We start from the raw sequence: 19974 nt of genomic DNA on the forward strand, positions 1-19974 counted from the left end.
TTTAACTAATGTGAGAATGCCAATTTTAACTGATGAGAGAAAGCTGGATAGTTTCAAAAGAAAATAAAATGAGAACAAAACAACATTGACAAGGGTTTTGACCTTGGAGAATGAACTTTACGTGCCACAAGTTGACATGCAATTGAATTTCAGTGACACCATTAATCGACAAATTGAACTGTAATGTGCAATTTAATAACAAATTATGTGTTATACAGGATCAACCGACGAGGAAGGTGATCGGAGTGGGCGGACATAAAGATGGAATAAAAAGCGCTAACTGTGGATGGTCAATCTTTGTTTGACTTGTGGCATCACCGTATGGGTCATCCTTCAAAAAAAAAAAGTATTGAAAATGATTCCGCTAATGAGTCGTGCAAGTAAAAAATTTAATGATAAAGTTTGCAACGTGTGTCCCCATGCAAATCAACCCAGAAGTAGTTTTGCAAACAAAGAGTCACACGTTTGAATTGGTTCGAGTGAATTTGTGGAAACCTTAGAAGACACGTTCATCTTGGGGAGTTTTTTTTTACCATCGTAGACTTTTTTCGAGGTGTGTGGATTTATTTAATAAGTAGTAAAACAGAGGTCACAAAGAATAGCTACTTTTTCAACAATGATAACTGTTCGAGACGTTCTATGTACGAACTCGGAACTCCTCAACAAAACGAGAGAGTTGAGAGGAAACACCTGACACATTTTGAATGTGGCAAGGGGCATTACGATTTCATGCAAACTTGCCTGTAAAATTTTGGGGTGAATGTGTTTATGATACAAATATTGCAAAAGTATATATATATATAACAATGTAAATAATCTAAAATATTTTAGTGGGGTCGATTCTGATACTTCTAAACCATGGTAATGAAAAAATCAATTGAGAGTTCGATCATTTATGTTACATCTTAAGTTGACTTGATCAAATCTTGGATTCAATGATTTCTCTTATAAATCTTGCCGCTCTTTCCAATTAAACAAAATGAGTACATAAATCATATACCGAGCACAGTGCAAAGATTTGAATAACGAATAAGGTTCATTTGTCCAGATAAAGCAAAAGGATTTTATCAGTACATCTAAAAAACTCAAGCTCTAAAATTATTCAGCATCTACTCTGTAATCTATAGCAACAAAGTAAATCTATAGTGATAATGGAAAAATATGTTAAAACCTACCTAGATGGTGGCGGTAATATTAGATTTACAAGCGAAGCATTCAAAATAGATAAAGTGTGACCTGGGGGTAACTATTGATTCCCATTTCCGTCTCAGGCCGAACATACTATGAAATGCTTCCCTCAAACAGGAAAACACACCCTGCAAAACAATTCCAAAGCTGTTCGGTTAACAAATAGGCAGTTTTCAAGCATATGATTCGATCTTTTTCTTTACATTCAACTGAGAGTTGTTGCAATCTAATTAAATGAGCAAAAGCAAGAAGTACCAAGGATGATAACAGTGATAGGAATGTAAATAGAATAGTTAGGAAAATTATTAGCTACTGAAGGTATACTAGAAATTAGATACAAAAGTTGTTTGCGGCGTTTGTTGAAACTAAATAGAGTGAGTGAGAAGTGATGAAGTAAGCGATTATTTAGTTGGTTTAGATTTGGGAGGTTCCGAGTTCCTATACTTGGGGGTTACATTTTCCACATCTAGTTTATACCTCAAATATTATACTACGCTCGTTGTAAGAGTTCTATCAGATATAGAAGAGAGGTAAATGCATCAATGCATAGCATGCCAGCAAGTAAAGTTATTGGTTAATAAAGGAAAAACAATGATATGAAATTCCATATTATCAGAGGAACTAAGTCCAAACAGACAATGTCATGTCGTGCCATTCCATTGCACATGAAAGCTATAATTACTAAATAAAAATCTACGAACAAATATTTACCATGTATAACTACAACTAATTGCATTTGAAAGGAGCAAGAACCAAGGTAAGTAATGAATATTGGAGCAAGAAATCTAGCTCATTCTCAGTCTACAGTCTCATTCTTTTAATTCTTTGTCAGACTGCAGGCTCCTTCTCCACCGCTTTCTCAGATGACTGGTATTTATGAAACATTGACGTCTACAGTCCCCTTCGACCTATATGGGTGATAGGTCTTCTGTTTTGGATCATGGACATCCATAGCCACTCTGCTTGCTTACTCAATTTCTTTCCTAGACAATGAACAAAGCAACTGAAACTTCTCTATATGTAAACCTGAACGATAAAGAATTTCAAGAGGGAATGAGGCTTTCTAGAAAAGGATTCCAGGATTCCTTTCATCCCTTTTTCACGAAGAAATCATTCCGTGATAAGCCCCAAGTTAGCAACGTTAAGTGTCTACCAGCCCAAATTGGGATATTCAGTGCAACACACACAACGCCTCAAACAGCTATCTGTGTGGTTTGAGATTTATAGTAAAAAGAACAAAATCTATAATTTCAATGCACTCGGAGCTAGACTCTGGGAAACTTACCATAAACAACTAGAAAGATTCACTGACATTTTGACTTCTATAAACCAAAGTTGCAACTTCTATAAATCGAACTTATAGCACTAACGAAAACAATTCCCAAATTACTTCCTTCTTTGTTAGTCTCCATTTGGAGGACATTCTTATAGCAACAAAGTAGGTAGTTTTCCTGCTTTTTGTATATTTGATCTCAACCAATAAAAAATCCCCGCACCCCCCAACCCCCAAACCGACACACTAAAGGTATGTTAGGACTCTTCCTGAAAGTCAAAAAATCCCAACAACAATTGGAGAAACAGAGACAGTAATCTGCTATCTTTATATTAATGGAAAATACCAGAGAGTTCACAAGCAACAAGAGAGCAATACGAAAATGTAAACAGCAATACAGGAATAGATAGAAGAAAGCAGTAAACAAAGACTCGTCTCCCAACTCCTTCGAGAAGACTGGATTCTTCTCCCAAAAAGCCCTCAGCAGCTTTTCCCAAAATATGACCTACCTCCCCAATCCCCAAAAACATTCCTATTCCTCACTAATGGGCCTCTCCAGGATACTCTCCTCCACCTGTATTCTGTTTATTTCCCAACATGCCCTCCCCTGATTTGCTCCTTTTATATATATGAATAATTGGGGGCCTAAGAAGGTATTTCACTTAAAATATATTGATATCCAAGCCAAATGAGCTCCAAAGGCATGCAAAAAGTTCCAGCAAACTAGAGAGTATTGATAATCTCTCACTCTTCCGCACCATTCCTTCACAAAAGCAAGATCTGCTCTCGATGGACTTCCCTCAGAGTAATACTCTCAACCTGACCCACTAACAATTGTTTCAGCACCATAAATGATGGAAGTGAAACCAACCTGGGGAGAAAATTTCATTGGTTTGAAATGTCAACCCAGTGTGATTCACCAGTTTGCCACTGTGCATAGAGAGAGATTATGCTTCGTTCCTATTAAACCATAATCTTTTTTATTTTACAAAAACCTAATGACTTTTAAATAACTTCTAGGAATATAATCTGTTTGATCCAAGTATTGGCAAAATAAATGAACAGTAAGGGGCATAGTTTGAACACACAGCAATTACAGTATTGGTACAGAAATGAGTAAAAAAGGTTAGACTAAAGTGTAAGGAACATATATGCCCTTTCAAGGCCAACTGATTTCTTTCATTATGCATATCGTTTGTGGTGGTTTTTTCTTTTTTTCTTTCTTTGGTTGGGGAGGGGGCAAAACATAGAACTGAACTGCTCCTTGCCAAAATGATACACAGAGAGAATTAAATAGGCCTTCATCCATTCATTCTTCTTTTAAAAAATTAAGAAACAAAATTTTCCTTTATCCTTTATTCATTCATCAAAACACAAGAAACATACAAGTCCTTCTTGAAGACAAACAATTTAAGTTTATCCTTCTAAACATTTGGGGGGAACTAATACACCTAATCATGCAGCTAAACTATGCATTATGATGAACTCGTCTAAAGATATATTGTCTGCGGAATCAAATTGCCCATAATGCAAAACCACCAAAATGATAACAGAGAGAGAGAGGGAGAGTTGAAATGGACCTTTATTCATTCATTAAGCTGCAGATTGAAACTTATCCAACATATCACAATGAGGAGTTTCACGAATGAATCCCCACTGGCGTCGTTGCACCTCAAGTCTACAATTCTGTGCAAGAATATCGAAGTATTCCCTATCCACCTTTTGCTCAAGTACCAGACGATCCCGACTACTGGGAGGAAAATCTTGTTCAAAGTTTTTTGATTTCACATAATAATTGACACCCTTCTGAGTTGTAAATCGGTGTTCATAAGGATATGAACGGGAAAGAGCGTAGATAGGTTCAGAGGATGGCATGAAGTTCAAAAGCAATATCACCAGCACAGGAATCAATTGAATCAGTGTCCGAAGGCCGCCACCAGAGCCATGATCACCTGTTCTAGGTGCCACTCCAGGGCCAAAATTGAAACTACGGAAATGAGTAGTTGTCGGTGGCATTCCACCAAAGAAGAAGTTTCTAAATATCTCCTCTGCATCAACGTCACCTTCGTAAAATCCATTAAATCCATGTGCACCATGTCTTGCAGTCCGTCTCTCATAGACTTGTTCCTCAGACCCAACAACATCATACCTTTTTCTGCTCTCCTCGTTACTTAAACACTGAAACGCCTTTGACACAGCTTTAAACGCTTCCTCAGCACCAGGAGCATTATTCTTATCGGGATGGACCTTCAAAGACAGTTTTCTATAAGCCTTCCGAACATCCTCAATTGTACAACTCTTCTCCAATCCCAAAATCTCATAGTAATCCTTCTTCTTCTTGAGCTGCCTTACAATCTCTACATGTTCCTCATTATAAGTAGTCGACGTTGAAGATTCCGAAGACCCAGATGCCGGAACCCTACGACGAACGGAAGGCTGTTCAGGGGACTTGGATGAAGAGGACCCAGATGACCCATTGCCAGCTTCACACGCATCACCACCCAACTGATCACCAGAAACATTTTTAAGTTTTGGTAAAAGGTCGTCGACGTGAAGCGTCGGATCAAGACGACGAGCTTTATTAACAAATTTCAGGGCTCGGGTCAGATTCCCAGCCTCCAGAGCCTCTTTTCCAATTCTCAAGCATTTCAAACCATCATCCTTGTTCCCATCCATCCCAATTAGCGCAGGAAACCCTCTATCAAAAACAATTTGGGGATTTTAGTGAGGAAAAGAGGAAGGAAGTTGATAAAGTTGAATCTAACAACAACCCCATATAACCAATTCAATTTCCCATTTAAGTTCAATAGATGTAGATAATTTGCGAGACATGGAAGAAACCAATTGAACCAAAATGGAAAAACAGAGGAGAATATGAGTTAGAGTTGGGCTTACCGATGGATCTGCAGGAGACGATGGAAAATTGGTTGAAGAATCCTAGAAGAGATGCATGAACAGGAGAAGTTCCAATTGAGTGTCCTGAGAATAGGAATGAAAAACCGAGACAATGACTTTGTACAGTATGTAAATAGGTTTGGGTTCGGTTTTACACATTTTGTTCGTTCGAATAACTCGAATTTCTTTTTCTTTTTGGGTCACTCGAATTATACAAATACGAACTTCAACCCAATTCAATTTAACTCTTAAAATTTGGATTAAGTTGTATTGTCAAATTATTTATTTTTTCTTTAATTATACTTTTTATTAATTTAAAATGTTAAATACAAATTATTTATTTTTTCTTTAATTATACTTTTTATTAATTTAAAATGTTAAATACAAATTATTTATTTTTCTTTAATTATACTTTTTATTAATTTAAAATGTTAAATACAAATTATTTATTTTTTCTTTAATTATACTTTTAATTAATTTAAAATGTTAAATACAAATTATTTATTTTTCTTTAATTATACTTTTTATTAATTTAAAATGTTAAATACAAATTATTTATTTTTTCTTTAATTATACTTTTTATTAATTTAAAATGTTAAATACAAATTATTTATTTTTTCTTTAATTATACTTTTTATTAATTTAAAATGTTAAATACAAATTATTTATTTTTCTTTAATTATACTTTTTATTAATTTAAAATGTTAAATACAAATTATTTATTTTTTCTTTAATTATACTTTTTATTAATTTAAAATGTTAAATACAAATTATTTATTTTTTCTTTAATTATACTTTTTATTAATTTAAAATGTTAAATACAAACTTCAATTATATGAATTTCAATATTTATAAATTATAATATATATTTTAATAATATTAGAAATTTGGTTGCGTTGGATCAACCCCGACTTTACATACATTACAAAAGAAATCAGTTTTACACAAAATTGGAACTCATCATCGGCTTTTAAAAAAAAGTGGATTCAAACCTCCAATACCTCCCTACCAAGCTCCATCGGCATCCAATGGCAGAGTGAAGTTTCTGTCTTATCAGTGAAGGAATCACCAAATGCCAAGCGAAACACCCAGCCGCATAATGGAACCGCAAGCGGCAAGGAGTAAAGAAGGAGCCAAAACCCACGATTCCAAAAGGAAATCGTGTTCGGAGCCAACGAAATCGTTGGCTTCAACAAACACAGAAGTCCTTTCGGGAGTGAGAGAGACGGATGAGAGAGATGCAGAGAGAGATTCGGCGTAACGAAATCGGGTTTCATCGCGAAAACGCAACGGCGGAATGGATTAAAGGATGAAGATGAAACAGAAAGTGCGGGTTAGGATGGTTGAGGGAGAAGACGACATAACGAACGAAATGGATTAAAGGATGAAGACGAAACAAAATGAAATCGAGCGGAGAACACAGAACGAACAGAAACCCTAGATTTGTTGAGGGAGAAGACGAAAGAAAACAACACGTAGTCGATTCCTTGAGGGAGATGAAACAAATGGAGAAGACGATACAAAAGGAAGGAATGGATTAAAGGATGAAGACGAAACAAAACGATATGGATCGGACAACAAACAACGAACAGAAACCCTCAATTCGTTGAGGGAGAAGACGAAACGAAACAACACGAAGTCGATTGCTTGAGAGAGAGACAGAAAGAAGAGAAAAACGAAAATATTTTCGATGAAGAAGGGTTGAGGAGAAGATTGAACATGGTTTGAACGCGGAAATGAAATACGGATTGAGGGGAACGACGAAACCAGATTAACAAAAACGGGGGAAGACGCGAATCGGCGTTGGAAGTAGCAGACGAAAACGGGTTAAGGAAACCCTTTCCTTAACCTTCGGCCCAAACGGGGGTTAGGGTTGGGCAACCTAAGCCCACAGTCCCAACCTAACCCCAAACGGGCCCTTTGTATTAGCTCCTTCGAAACATTTTTCTATTGGGTGGCTGATGATCTAATGGTACTTGTAGTAGTTTAGTCATCTTTTCTTCTTCCTACTTGTTTAGTTCCTTTACATTTAAGACCTTGGATAAGTAGTTGTTCTAGCATGTTATGTCGGAATCAGAAAATGGATAGACTTTTGACTTTCTTTCAAAGTTAGGCGACACTTTCGCCTCCATCATCTTTCCTTTTAGATCTCATTCCCATCCTTTTGGAGAACTTTAGTGGGATCTGACTTCTATGCTCTTCACTATGTTACATTGGCTTTTCATATCTTTATTGTCATGCTTTACTTCGCCAACTCTTTAAATGTGTGAGATCTCCTACAGAAGATTTGAGTTGGTATTGTTGTTGGGAGAATTCTAGCTCTCTAAAGCAAAAATTTCTAAACCCCACCCTCTATTTATAGAATTTTCTAGTGGGTTTCATGGGATTGGGCTTGGTTGGCCCATAGATTAGATCCTTGACTAAAATCTGGATCCATTAAACTTTAGTCCAAATAAATAATATTTGATTAGACCAACATAGTTAACTTCATCCAATAGTCATGATAAAAACACGCAGTGTTATCAGGAGTTATCTTCAATTTTAATTTGTGACACCCGACAACTTTTAATTAGTCCCAAATTCAATTATTCATATTTTCGTCATTAATTTGGTAAATGATGAGATATCTTGTGATCGGTGAAAAAGTTCTTATTCAATCCGTTGAAAATCATTCAATCGTTGGAAAAAACTTTTTAAAAATGATTGAAGAAATTAAAACCATTGACGATTAAAATTCTCCTCCTAAGCCATTTAAGTAGGGAAAAGGATATATATAAAATAAACTACAATTATCTAGGCCATGAGAACGAAAGCATACAAAAATTGAAAAATGAAAGAACTGCTGAGTAAATTTTTAAGTAAAGATAAAGACGTGGTTTGTCTTGTGATAATCTTATATATTTAAAAAAAGATCTTTTCAAAAATATAAAAAAATGTGCGGTATTTACAATCCATGGAACAATTCCAAAAATGGAAAAAGATCAGACGCTCACCGTATAAAATATCAAAAATGTCTTGTCAACCACGCCGTCAACAACGCGCGCCTAATATATTGGCTACAATGCTATCATTTACATATGGCTATAATTTATATGCGATCATTTAGATATGACTACAGTTTATACGCGATCCTTTAGATATGGCTACACCGCGATCGTTTAGATATGATTACAATTTATACGCGATTGTTTAGATATGCTACAATTTATACGCGATCGTTTAGATATGGGTTTTTCAATTGCATCGTTTAATTTTGTTACCAATCGTTTAGATTTAAATGATTTTTTTTTTTTAATTTGATATACGATCTTTTTAATTATTTTGGTACCCTATCGTTTAGATTTTTTTACACGATCGTTTACCTTTTTTTACACAATCGTTTACATTTGCCTACTCCAATCCAAATTAATTTTTTCAACATTTTTTATATACGATTATTTATTTTTTATTTACTTTTTTTTTCAAAACATCGTTTACATTTCACTACTCTAATCTAAATTTTTTTTCTTCAAAATCTTTACACACAATCTTTATTTCTTTTACAGGATCATTTACATTTGGCTACTTCAATCTAAATGATTTTTTTTTCAAGATTCTTTATACACACTCTTCTAGATTTTGCTAATTTTTTTTACATAGTCTTATACACATTAGATTTTGCTATTTTTTTTACACAGTCTTATACAAAGTCCTTTAGATTTGGTTACCCAAATGCAAACGCGTAAAAAAAGGAAAAGTAGGAAAGAAATCGAAGAGAAAAAAAAAGAGGAAAAGAAAAAAAAATTGAAAGATTAAACGACGTAAACAAAGAATTAAAAAATAAGAAAGATTAAACGATGTAAACAAAGAATTAAAAAATAAGAAAGATAATGGAAAGAAATCGTAGAAAAAAAAAGAAAGAAGAAATACGAAATCGCAATGAAGTACGGACAAGACGAAATAGAGGAGGAAGACGAATCGAGGAAGAAAGAAATATGGAAGGACAAAAATTTTATGGGCTTTATTACACAGGCCGTAAATAGTTTACCTTTAAAAAATATATTTTATCTATAAATTGATATCTTCATCTTAATGCATTCTTTTAATATAATTTTATATGAGCATAAAAAATATATAATCTTATGAATTGATATGTGAATTCTAGTTTTCTTGATAATTTTAAATATATGAGTTTAAAAATTATATTTTTCTTATGAATTGACGTGTGGATGTTAATTTTCAAAATTGCAATGAAAAACATTATAGTCATTTTTTTCCAACATCTTCCACTTATGTTTACAATTTTTAATATATATATATATACACCAGATTCTGACGCCTTTCCTCGGAACTTACCTGATAAGGACCCTACTTTAGGACCGTGTGTAAACTCGTTCAATCTCTCATTCCTCTCTTGGTCTAGTCGGAGACTGAGGATTGATTCCTCCCTTTCCCTCGTCATTCGGGATCTAACCTGCACCGATCGGGAGAGTCGGCTGAAGGGAAAGAGTCCTTTTATTCATTCCTAGTTTCAGCTCCTGAGAATGACTGTAATATGACTATGAGAATGACTGTAATATGACTATGAAGATCTAAAGATTACTGGGCCTAACCTGGTCCCCTTACCATCGGGAAAGCACCTGTATGAAAGCTCGGCAGCTATTACTTCGAAGCTATTACCACTCCTTGTTCGCAAATTCAATAGATTAAAAGAATACCAACACAATTGAATAGAGAGTTTCTCACACACAAGAGTAAAAAGCCAAGGCTTTACAGTTAAACTGAATTGATTGATGAAGAATAAAAAGGTTAATATATATATATAAAAGAGGTTACAAAATAGCAAAAAAAAAAAAAAATTGATAACTGAGCTCATATCACTATATTTTTTAAATAATAAAAATAATTTAAAAGCAGATAAACTATAACCCTACAATATATCTAATTAATTATTATATTTATCATATTTACAATCTAAAAAAAATAGTGAACTGCTTTTTTTTCTAAATTTTTTGTCATGCTGAAACCTAATTATGAAAAATTTCTAATCAGTTTGAGACAACACAATGCAAATTGCATTCGCAACAACTAGAAAAAGTCAAATTTATATCACATTCTTACAGTTTGGGTTTCACAATTAACAATTTCACTCCACACCGAGAACTGTGAAGAAATAAGCTGTTGTACTGGACTGGACGTCCAGTATGTATCAGAGATCTTACATGACTAAATTAGACTCGTGATATGAACACATGCTGTTGGTCCTATGTGGTTATGGAGAACTAGGCTCAATGGTTATAGATGTAAAGAGACTATTCTTCTATGTAGTTTTAAAAGCAAATGCATATTTACCAAAGACTGAAGCATGAAATCAAGGACTATCAACTTAATTTTGAAGGGTAATTCAGATTATGTTTCCATTCTCTTAAATAAAGATGTCCCATGGTAACTAAAAAGGCTGTTCCCACAACTAAAAAGCCTACATCACTAAATGAACCACTTGTTTAGTAATTAAGAACAGAGAGACCAGATATGATATAAAGGAAACAACTAGCCTCATCCACGAGGAGGATAAGAACAGAAAAGAAAAAGAAAAAAAAAAGGCTTTTCAACTCTGCTCTTCACCATCTTCGTTTTCCCTTTCCTCTGCAGCAGCAGCCATCAGTTCATCAAAGTTTTCGGTTTTTCCCAGCACAATCTCAATCTGGAAGGTGGAAATCAGTCATGAAAAATGTTAGACTTGTTAGTCAAATGAAAACACAAGAAATTTGGCACACTTTCAATTATCCATGCTCAGTGAATAAAGGGCTATTCAATTTCTAGGGTCCAAATATAAGAGTCAATGAATGTGATACATTGAGATGGAAGTCACAAAAGTATACTTTTATACCAAAATAAATGTGAAACTGTTTCTCCAAAGAAACAAAGCAAGAAAGCAGTACGACGTATACCTTAGCCTTTTGAACTGGTCTCCCCCGAGAATCATCCTTGATATCAACAGTAGAAGTCATAATCTCTACAGAATATAAAGAAATTTTGTGAGTGCTTCGAAATAGCCCCAATGACATTTTCTTAGAGAGGAAGGAAACGATATTTACTCTTTTCTAAAGCCAGTCCATTGTTTTTCAGAATTTCCGCAACCGTAACAACAGTTGCAATGGCTGCAAAGGTAGACATAAACTTTTAACATGTTAGTAACCCAAATCACCATGGCAAAGGATCAATAGAATGCACTGAAATGAAAATAGGAAAATGTCCGATTAGTTGCATAAAAAACAATGAGGTTGAGTTTCCACATGAGAAAATTAGAAAAGCCAGCTTTCATTAATGCAGAGTAATTCAAGTGCCTCAGCAAACTTGAACAGACATATAAGGCTATGAAGCATGTCACATGAAAAAATTCACTAATCCAGGCTCTTAAACTGAATATTCTTCACAAGCATTCATAAGTTAGAGTAGCCAATACTTTTCGTCAAATATCACATTGACATCATAGAAGAATTCGAATATTTGGTTCTAAAAGTTGATGAAACGAACTAATAAATTCAATTCTATTACTCATGAACCAAACGTAAATAAATGCATCCCAAATACATTAATAAACCACAACTAAACACGAGGAGAAATTAAAGAAACTGGGAAGGCACAAACTGTTTCATATCATAAAGACAAGGCAAAAACCCAAATAAAGAAAATACCAGAAACGAGGCAAAATTCAAGTATACCTAGCATAAATTATAATCCAATGTCTACCAATAGAACAAATTAAACACCTGCACTCACTACCAATAGAACAAATTAAACACCACTGCACTCACTACCAATAGAACAAATTAAACATCACTGCACTCACTACCAATAGAACAAATTAAACACCACTGCACAGACATTAAACGCCACTCACTACCAATAGAACAAATTAGAACAAATTTAAAACCACTGCACTCACTACTAACACTCACTACTAACAATACTAAACAAAAGAGAACAAACATTAGGAAGCAAATCCACTGAAAGAAAACCTCCTTCATATTAAGCCAAAAAAAAAAGAAAACTTACCCATTCCAAGGGCAGAAAGCTCAACCTCATTGTACTGCTGCATATACCTCTACAAATTGGGGGAAAAAAAAATATAAACAAAATCGGTAACCAGAAAAGCAAAACCAAACAGAAACTTAAACGGAAGGGTTAAGAACCTAAACCAAAATTAGAAAAAAAGCAGAGGAGGGAAAGTGAATTGGAAGAGGAGAGAAAGAAAAAGAAAATGAACCTTGGCGAGATTAACATAGAAGAATAAGGGTTTCTTGGTGTTGGAGACTTGAATTCGATTCTTCTTCTGGGAATCAGCTGTTAATGTGATAGAGTTGACACCCTCGGTTATCTCTTCCATTGAGCTTTTAGTGAAACCTAAAACCCTAACCCTAAAACTCACTCTCTGTAAGTGCGACTTTGGAAATGAGGAGTGCAAATGAAGAAAAGGCTTCAATTTTGGTAAAGCTAAGCTATTTGTGTACGCATCAATGTTTTTTTTTAATTATTATTCGAAAAATATTATTTACTTGCTGACTATATATATATATATAATTTCTGGAGATTTTCTTAATCATTTTATTTTTCAATTCTATATTATATTTTTTTTTATATTGGTCAGTTCAGGCCAGTTTAGGCGCAACTTACTAATCTCGAGATTCTTCCTACCATTTTAATTCATTGTGGCTTTCAATTTTATATTTTTTAAACTATTTTTAAATTTCAGATCTATTAGACAAATTTTTCAGTTTCATTCTTGATTTATATTTAATTTTTTTATATTTAATTAACTCTACAAAATATCCAACATCAAACCTTTTGAAAATACTTTAAGTAATCTAAGTTGGAACTATCTCGTGTTGGTGTTCAATTTGCTCGACTCTATTAAATATATTTATATATTTTCACTCTTTTTATGAGTAAAGGAAAGAGGTTGCACGTAATCATGGCTCTTTTATTAAAAGTAAAAAATTTGAACATTAACTTCAAGAAATTGAATATGTGACAATTCTTGACCACTTCAAGACAGAATCGTTTTAAGAATAATTGTCGAAAGACTAAATAGTGTCAGTAATTTTTTGAGTGGGTATGGATTTTCAATTGTTCTTTGCTTCAAAGAGTAAGCCAAGTAGAAAGCAAAAGGTAAGGGAGGTTTTGTTCTCATGAGACCAAGACAGTCAGGTAGTTTTGTACAAAACCAATAATCGGTTTATATGCTAAGGGAAGCCGAAATCGACCATCCATATTGTTCGATTTGGTTTTCTTGGTTCAACTCGGTAGGTTAAATATTATATTTAATATGATTTGTTAAGTAATAATATTAAATATTAAATCATATTTATATTACATGTATATATATATTTACTAGATTTGGTGGTCTGTTTTGTTAACAATGGTCAAACCTTTTAATTAAACTAACCATCGACCATTGCTTGTCTATTCGGTCGATTTCGATTGGATTGGTTTTCAGGTGTCGATGGCTTTTATTTGTTCAAGTAACAATTAAATTAAAACACTTATTATTTGTTTAAGTAACAATTAAATTAAAACACCGTAGCAAACAAATTCATTTTGAAGTTCTTTACTATGTCCAGTTCCTACGCAGGATGAAACTATAAATGTAATTGTTGGTCAAATTATGGAGCTAGATGGAAAAATTGAGTCAGATCGATCGGATTTTTAAAAAATCCAAATTGACAAATTCTTTAAAAAATTATAAAGAATATGGTTGGTTTCTACTCATTTGCTGTCAATGTCAATTTGAACTAAAAATTAAAATAATTAATTTGGAAACAGATCAAACAAATAAAAGTATTTTAAGTTTTTCATGTTTAAATATATGTTCAACAATAATTTAAAAGCCAAATAATTGTTTATAACCAAAACTTATTTCAACGTAATACATCTCCAAGGACGGCTGCTGAGGGTTGGGAGTGGAACTCAACTCTCTCTACCCCATCCTAGCTAGTTCATTACATGAACAACCCAGCTTATCTATAAAAATAAGAATAAATTCGAACTCATCTTGAAGTCTTCTAGGTATATTTTGATGCCCCTCTTCAACTATTATACACTACCGTTCAAATATGAATGTACTTTTATCTAAGAAACCTAACTTTCATTGAAAAACCAAAAGAACACAAGATAAACACTAAACAAAGAGTTTGACACAAACTAAAAAAAAACCTCTTGTCGACAAAAATGAGCCCATATCATTATGAAAAACATCGAGGACAGAGCAAATGGAATCATCACATACATTAGAGATGAAATGTGATTATGTGTTGTGACCTATTGACTATAATCTCATCCTTTCAATCTATATCTGTAATCTATACATGATATAAAATGGAGACCAGATTGCCCACAATGATTCATATTAAATTCAAGTAACAGCAGTTTACAAGAGCAGAATCTCCAGAGAAGTTGGGAACTCTCAAGACCAGATTTCCGACAATGATTCATATTAAATTCAAGATACTATGTAACTACATTTATCAAAAGGCTCATTGCCTGTCGCAATCTGAATCACTTGATACTGTATTGCAGAAATATTTCAAGTTCTATAGTAGTATTCTCTAACAAGTTCAATACTACTACAAATAATTTTATAGTGAATGGACAATTTTGTTACCCTTTTCTTTCTCAAAAATGACAAGAAAAAAAGAATTAAGACGAGAGAGGATAAAATTGTCCATGTGACAAAACTATTTGAAGTAGTATTGATTGATTACTAGCATTGATTCTCCATGTCTGACATCTAAGCATGATTATAAGATATGTAAAAAGGAAAACCAAAAAATAGAACATATAAACACCAGAAGCCTATGAAAGAAAATTTTCAGGCTTGAAGCACCTGGCAGTGAACAATGTGGCTTTTAAGGCGACTTCGACCCGAAAGACTGGACCACAGATTTGTGACTAAAGTTATAAGTTGCCCTTTTCCTGCTAAGGTTTCCCATAAATGTTCACCAGGAGCACCATCGGCATCTTCGCACTTTGAAACATCAACAAGAGAAATGCTCATATTATTGCGAATAATGCACAACTTTCCATTGAGTGGAACAAGAGCAGCTGCCTCCAACGCCTTAGAATTGCCCAGATGCAGCTTGCTATCTATACTCTTGTTCCAGGAGTTGGATACTTCGTCATAGACTCTAAGTTTGCAGCCATCCTTGCAGTCAACAGAATAAAGATGTCCATTTAAGGAGACACTGGGGTTCCTCCAACCTGCAACCATTCCATCATAAACAGGACACCAACTGTCTGTTTCGGGCTGGTAAACATCGCTTAGAACCTGACGTTGAGCCCCAAAACCCTTCAAATACCATTTGCCCTCATAAACAACTCCAATTATGGGCACCATGGGTGTGCTCATATCAGAAATGAATGTCCATCTATTCTTATTTGGGTCATATACTTCAGCAGATTTCAAAGATCGGTGGCCACCTTCATTTTCCCCACCTGCAACATACAAACAGTTGTTTATCACACATGAGCCAAAGACATGTCGCCTACGAAGCATGTCAGGGGCTCGGTGCCATTTATTTGTTCTGGCACTGTAAAAAATGACTCGCCTCATTGTTCCTTTTATTGGGTCTCTGCCACCAAACAAATAGAGGTGGCAACCACTAAGAACCGCACAGCCAAACCCAAGAGCTTCAGAATATTCTTTTGGGACAGGAGGAAGGGGTTGCCAAAGCTGATATACGGGGTCAAAGGCATGCCATGAGATCTTATTATCTCGGTCTCTCTTAATGACATAAATCCATTCTTCTGCAACTCCTAGACTCTTACGGAGCGAGTAAAAAAAGTTTCCAGCCAAAAGACGATACCACCTTTTGCAAACTAATCGAAGTTTACGGTGTTCAACCCTAGGGACACGGATTAGGCAAGCTATTGCAAGATCGTCAGGTAGTCCAGGAAGCAGGGGGGATTGGTTCCTGCTCCTGTCACTGCGAGCCGGCTTTGGTCTAGTTGGGTGAATTGATGGTTTGATGCTAGGTTGTAGACAAAGCTTTGAGCCAGGTACAAACTTTTTAGCCCCAGCAACGGTCTTGAGGCCTGCATCTACTCTACATAAACAAGCTGTTGTATCAACCTGAAACCATCAACAAGTGAAAGTAAATAATTGTGCTTTTTAATCCTACAAAAGATAGTAGCACATATAGTACTGGAATCCATGTGAACAATTAAGAGCAGCATTTTGCAGCTTCACCAATACCAGTATTAACCAGAATGCCTAATTTTGCATGAACTTTTAACTTTTCTAGTCTTCATCTTAATGAATCTTATTTATCACTTATCAGATAGCATGGTTTCCAAAATGTATTACGAGCATTATATTGATTATATGGAACAAACACATAACTTACAGCTTCCATTTCTGACAAAACTTATGGTTATTCATCTTAATAGATTTTTCAAAGGATTCCAATCCAACCTTCAAGCATTTTGATCAATCTAGATCCAATCACAAAAAGATTTTTCAGAACGTTTTCAAGAAAGAAACTGTAAGTATTTTGTGAAAACATATTGGTGACAATGATTGAAATATACTAAATTTTAACAAAAATCATTGTATGAAAAGGAGGGACTACACAAACAAGCCGTATAGACAAACAAAATTGCAAAAAGAGGAGAAAATTACAAGAACAGCTCTTCCAATTGATTGAGAATAAAGACTAAGGATAATCAAACAGGCAGCTGAAGATGCCATATTGAAATGAAGAAGCGTCAGAAATCCATATAACTAGTGACAGTTTGAAAAAGTAAATTCATAAAAATACAATAAATTGACATAGAGATGTAATAACTCAGGCTACAAAAACTCTTCCGTCAATCCCAGAAAATTGCAGGCTGTAACTTGCGTCCGAACTTTCAAGGGAATCGCTTTATCTGTTGCCTTCTGTAATCTTTCATATATTCATTATATAATGAAAATCTTCCTTATAAAGTATATCTGACACCCAAGATAAAAGTGACTTGGTAGACAAAGATGATTGATTTTTTCTCTTTTGATAATGTGAAATAAATCCTTCCAATTGCTCCCTGGTTAGGCTAGACTTTAAAGTATACCAACTTTTGTGTTGAAATCAGTTTGAAGGAAAGAGTAGAAGTCTTTGAGAATCAGAGTGACAACCATTATTTAGAATTAAAGAAATAGCTAGAAAGAAGTAGGTCTATATATGAAGAAGTCCTCATATGTTCATGAAAGTTAATTTGGAACATATCAACTTTCATAACCTTGGAGTGGATTTGCAAACATGAGCTCTTAAGTACATTTCCTTCTTTCATAATCCCCTTTCTCAAAAATTCTCAAATAGGAGTAAATTGGTAAAGTTTTGAGATAATCTACACCTAATCAATTTCGGCTTTTTGTGTAAGCTGTCTTTCCGGCTGGATTTGAGTCTAATCCTTTTCTTCTAACTTCCTCTCTTAACAGATGTAGGAAACACAATAACATGAATAAAAGACAAAAACCTTAACCATAATTCTAAAAGATTGATGTATATGATGATTGTAGCAGTTAAACACAAAAACTTCGGAATGTGATTTGTTATTTTTTCCACTTATTCTACCTGAACTGAACTACTCCTCAAAGTACAAATTGCTTCAAACATCTTCTGGCTAAGAAAGAAATACTAGGACCATTATTGTAATCGGTAACAAAGAGAGCTTGCAATTTCCAAAGAAAAACACCATTAATCCTTGGATAATTCTACTATGCTAACATGAAAGCTATTGACTGATAACTGCTGAAGAATTCGGGATCAACCAGCAAATATAGTAAAAAGCAAAATAGGAGATTAAGAAATCAAATCATGAACATTCTCGAAAATTTCACTGCAGACAGGATCATACTACATTAACACATCTATTGCAAATACATAAGGATCAAAAGAAACGAGCACAAAAGTGTAACAAGAAAGCAGCAAAATCAACCAATTGAGCCAATTACAGAAAAACTTACCAGTGGAGGTTGGATCATTCTCTCCATCTCTTTCCTTGGGGGAATTGCAGCACCAGATCAATTTTCCAACCACTAGCCAACCTTACATTTATCTAATAGTACAAGAACCATTCCAAAACAAGAAATGCATCACAAATAGTCTGATACAAATTAGTCACAGCAGGTTGACTCTTCAAACTTCTATATCCCACTTTGGCAAATCCACAATTCAGGCTTCAAGTAAAAAAAACCTTCTTTAACATAATTAATCATTGAACTCAAGAGATCATCACCTGTCACACCCAAAATCCACCTCCACATTCACAAATCATCCTAGGGATTACGAAGGCGAAAAAAATGCAGACAAAAAGCCCATCAGAAACACAGCAAATTAAAGTAGAAGATAAAGACCCAGAATAATTTGGGCATTATCTCAAAGACCCATTTCAGAAATCAGAGATCTAACAGAGAAACCTCGTGCAAAGCTCGTCCCACAAGGTTTACAGACAAGAAATCAGAAACCCCAAATCTTATCTAGCTCAAAAAAACACTCTCATGGAAAAATTAAATGCGAGACAGCTGAAAAATGGGAGCAAAGAGGCCACTGAAGGAGAAGAAAGAGACCCCTGTCGCCATTAAACCTCAGTGGAGTTTAGGGCCCATCTCCTCAGCGGCACAACCTACCAAGCATAAGAGTGGGTTCAAGAAGAGAGAGACTGAAAAAAGCAAACCTAAACCATTAAAGGGGATGAAGAAGTAGAGGCCATGAATGATTGGAAACTTGGGTTTGTTGTTCTATTGAAGAAATGCTGAAGAAAAACCTCAAATGGGTGAGTTCTTGGAAGATTGATTCTTGCAAAGAAGTTGAGACAGAAGCCTATGGATCAAAAGGGGCAAAAGTATGGAAAAATGTGAAAATTTTCAGCCGGGTCAAATACTCAAAGGAGAGACACTCCAAAGAGGGAAAAAAAAAAAAAAAAAAAGTGAAATTGATAGCCCCCACAATCTCTCAAGCACAGCTTTCAAATTACAGGAAGACTTTTTACGAGTTGACCCACCAACACATCACAACTTTTCCCAATTCCTACTCCACAAAGGGTATTTTCGTCATTTGAGGGGACAAGCCTCTCATTCCTCATTACAAAAGGGTCATGAATGGTGTGGATTATTTGAAAATGGAGTGTCATTGCATTATATTTATATCATAAGTTAATAACAAAACTATTCAAAGTCTACATTCTTTTGTTTTGTTTTTCTTTTGGGGTGTGTTGTAAGAAAAAAGTGGCATGGTCCATATGGGAATAGTTTTTGTTTAAAAGTCCATTTGATAATGATATTTTTGAATATTTTAAAAGTTGATTGTAATATTTATCATTTCTAGTTTCATGCATTTTTCATATTCTTAATTAAAAAAATTACCCTTTTACGTTACTACCAAAAGTTATTTAAAATCTGTTTTCAATAAGTGGAAATAAGAATAAAGGTAACATTTTTTTACTTACACTGTTTGAAAATATTTTCAAATACAACAAAATTTTACTATCTATCAGTAATAGATAACAACATGATAGATAATAGTAGTCTATTGGTGTTTATAACTAATAGACAGTATTAGCAACAATTTTCTATATCAGAAAACAAACCTTAAGATTAAAAT

At 34.3% G+C, this 19974-nt stretch overlaps 3 protein-coding genes across 4 annotated transcripts; all 3 read right to left on the reverse strand.

Annotated features, from left to right (window-relative positions):
* Positions 1–1017: 1017 nt before the first annotated feature.
* LOC103487463 (chaperone protein dnaJ 49-like) lies at positions 1018–5516 on the reverse strand. Of its 2 annotated transcripts, none has more exons than XM_008445794.3 (3): positions 5357–5516; positions 4042–5159; positions 1018–1316 (listed from the first exon to the last, which is right to left on the reverse strand). In XM_008445794.3, the coding sequence occupies exon 2, from the start codon at positions 5135–5137 to the stop codon at positions 4055–4057; it is 1083 nt and encodes a 360-aa protein (XP_008444016.1). In that variant the 5' UTR covers positions 5138–5159; positions 5357–5516; the 3' UTR covers positions 1018–1316; positions 4042–4054. The 2 variants fall into 2 exon arrangements, with proteins under 2 accessions (XP_008444016.1, XP_016899821.1); XM_017044332.2 differs by lacking the exon at positions 1018–1316 and adding an exon at positions 1781–2171.
* A 5205-nt stretch (positions 5517–10721) lies between these two features.
* LOC103487464 (uncharacterized protein At2g34160-like) lies at positions 10722–12922 on the reverse strand. Its single transcript, XM_008445795.3, has 5 exons — positions 12606–12922; positions 12395–12443; positions 11434–11496; positions 11287–11351; positions 10722–11039 (listed from the first exon to the last, which is right to left on the reverse strand). The coding sequence occupies exons 1-5, from the start codon at positions 12723–12725 to the stop codon at positions 10944–10946; spliced, it is 393 nt and encodes a 130-aa protein (XP_008444017.1). The 5' UTR covers positions 12726–12922; the 3' UTR covers positions 10722–10943.
* A 2142-nt stretch (positions 12923–15064) lies between these two features.
* On the reverse strand, positions 15065–19303 carry LOC103487465 (F-box/kelch-repeat protein At1g55270-like). Its single transcript, XM_008445797.3, has 2 exons — positions 18339–19303; positions 15065–16466 (listed from the first exon to the last, which is right to left on the reverse strand). Exons 1-2 carry the CDS (start codon positions 18363–18365, stop codon positions 15207–15209), a joined length of 1287 nt encoding a protein of 428 aa, XP_008444019.1. The 5' UTR covers positions 18366–19303; the 3' UTR covers positions 15065–15206.
* Positions 19304–19974: the final 671 nt, after the last annotated feature.

Source organism: Cucumis melo, chromosome 2 (assembly GCF_025177605.1).
Source record: "Cucumis melo cultivar AY chromosome 2, USDA_Cmelo_AY_1.0, whole genome shotgun sequence".
In the NCBI taxonomy this organism is placed as follows: Eukaryota; Viridiplantae; Streptophyta; class Magnoliopsida; order Cucurbitales; family Cucurbitaceae; genus Cucumis; species Cucumis melo.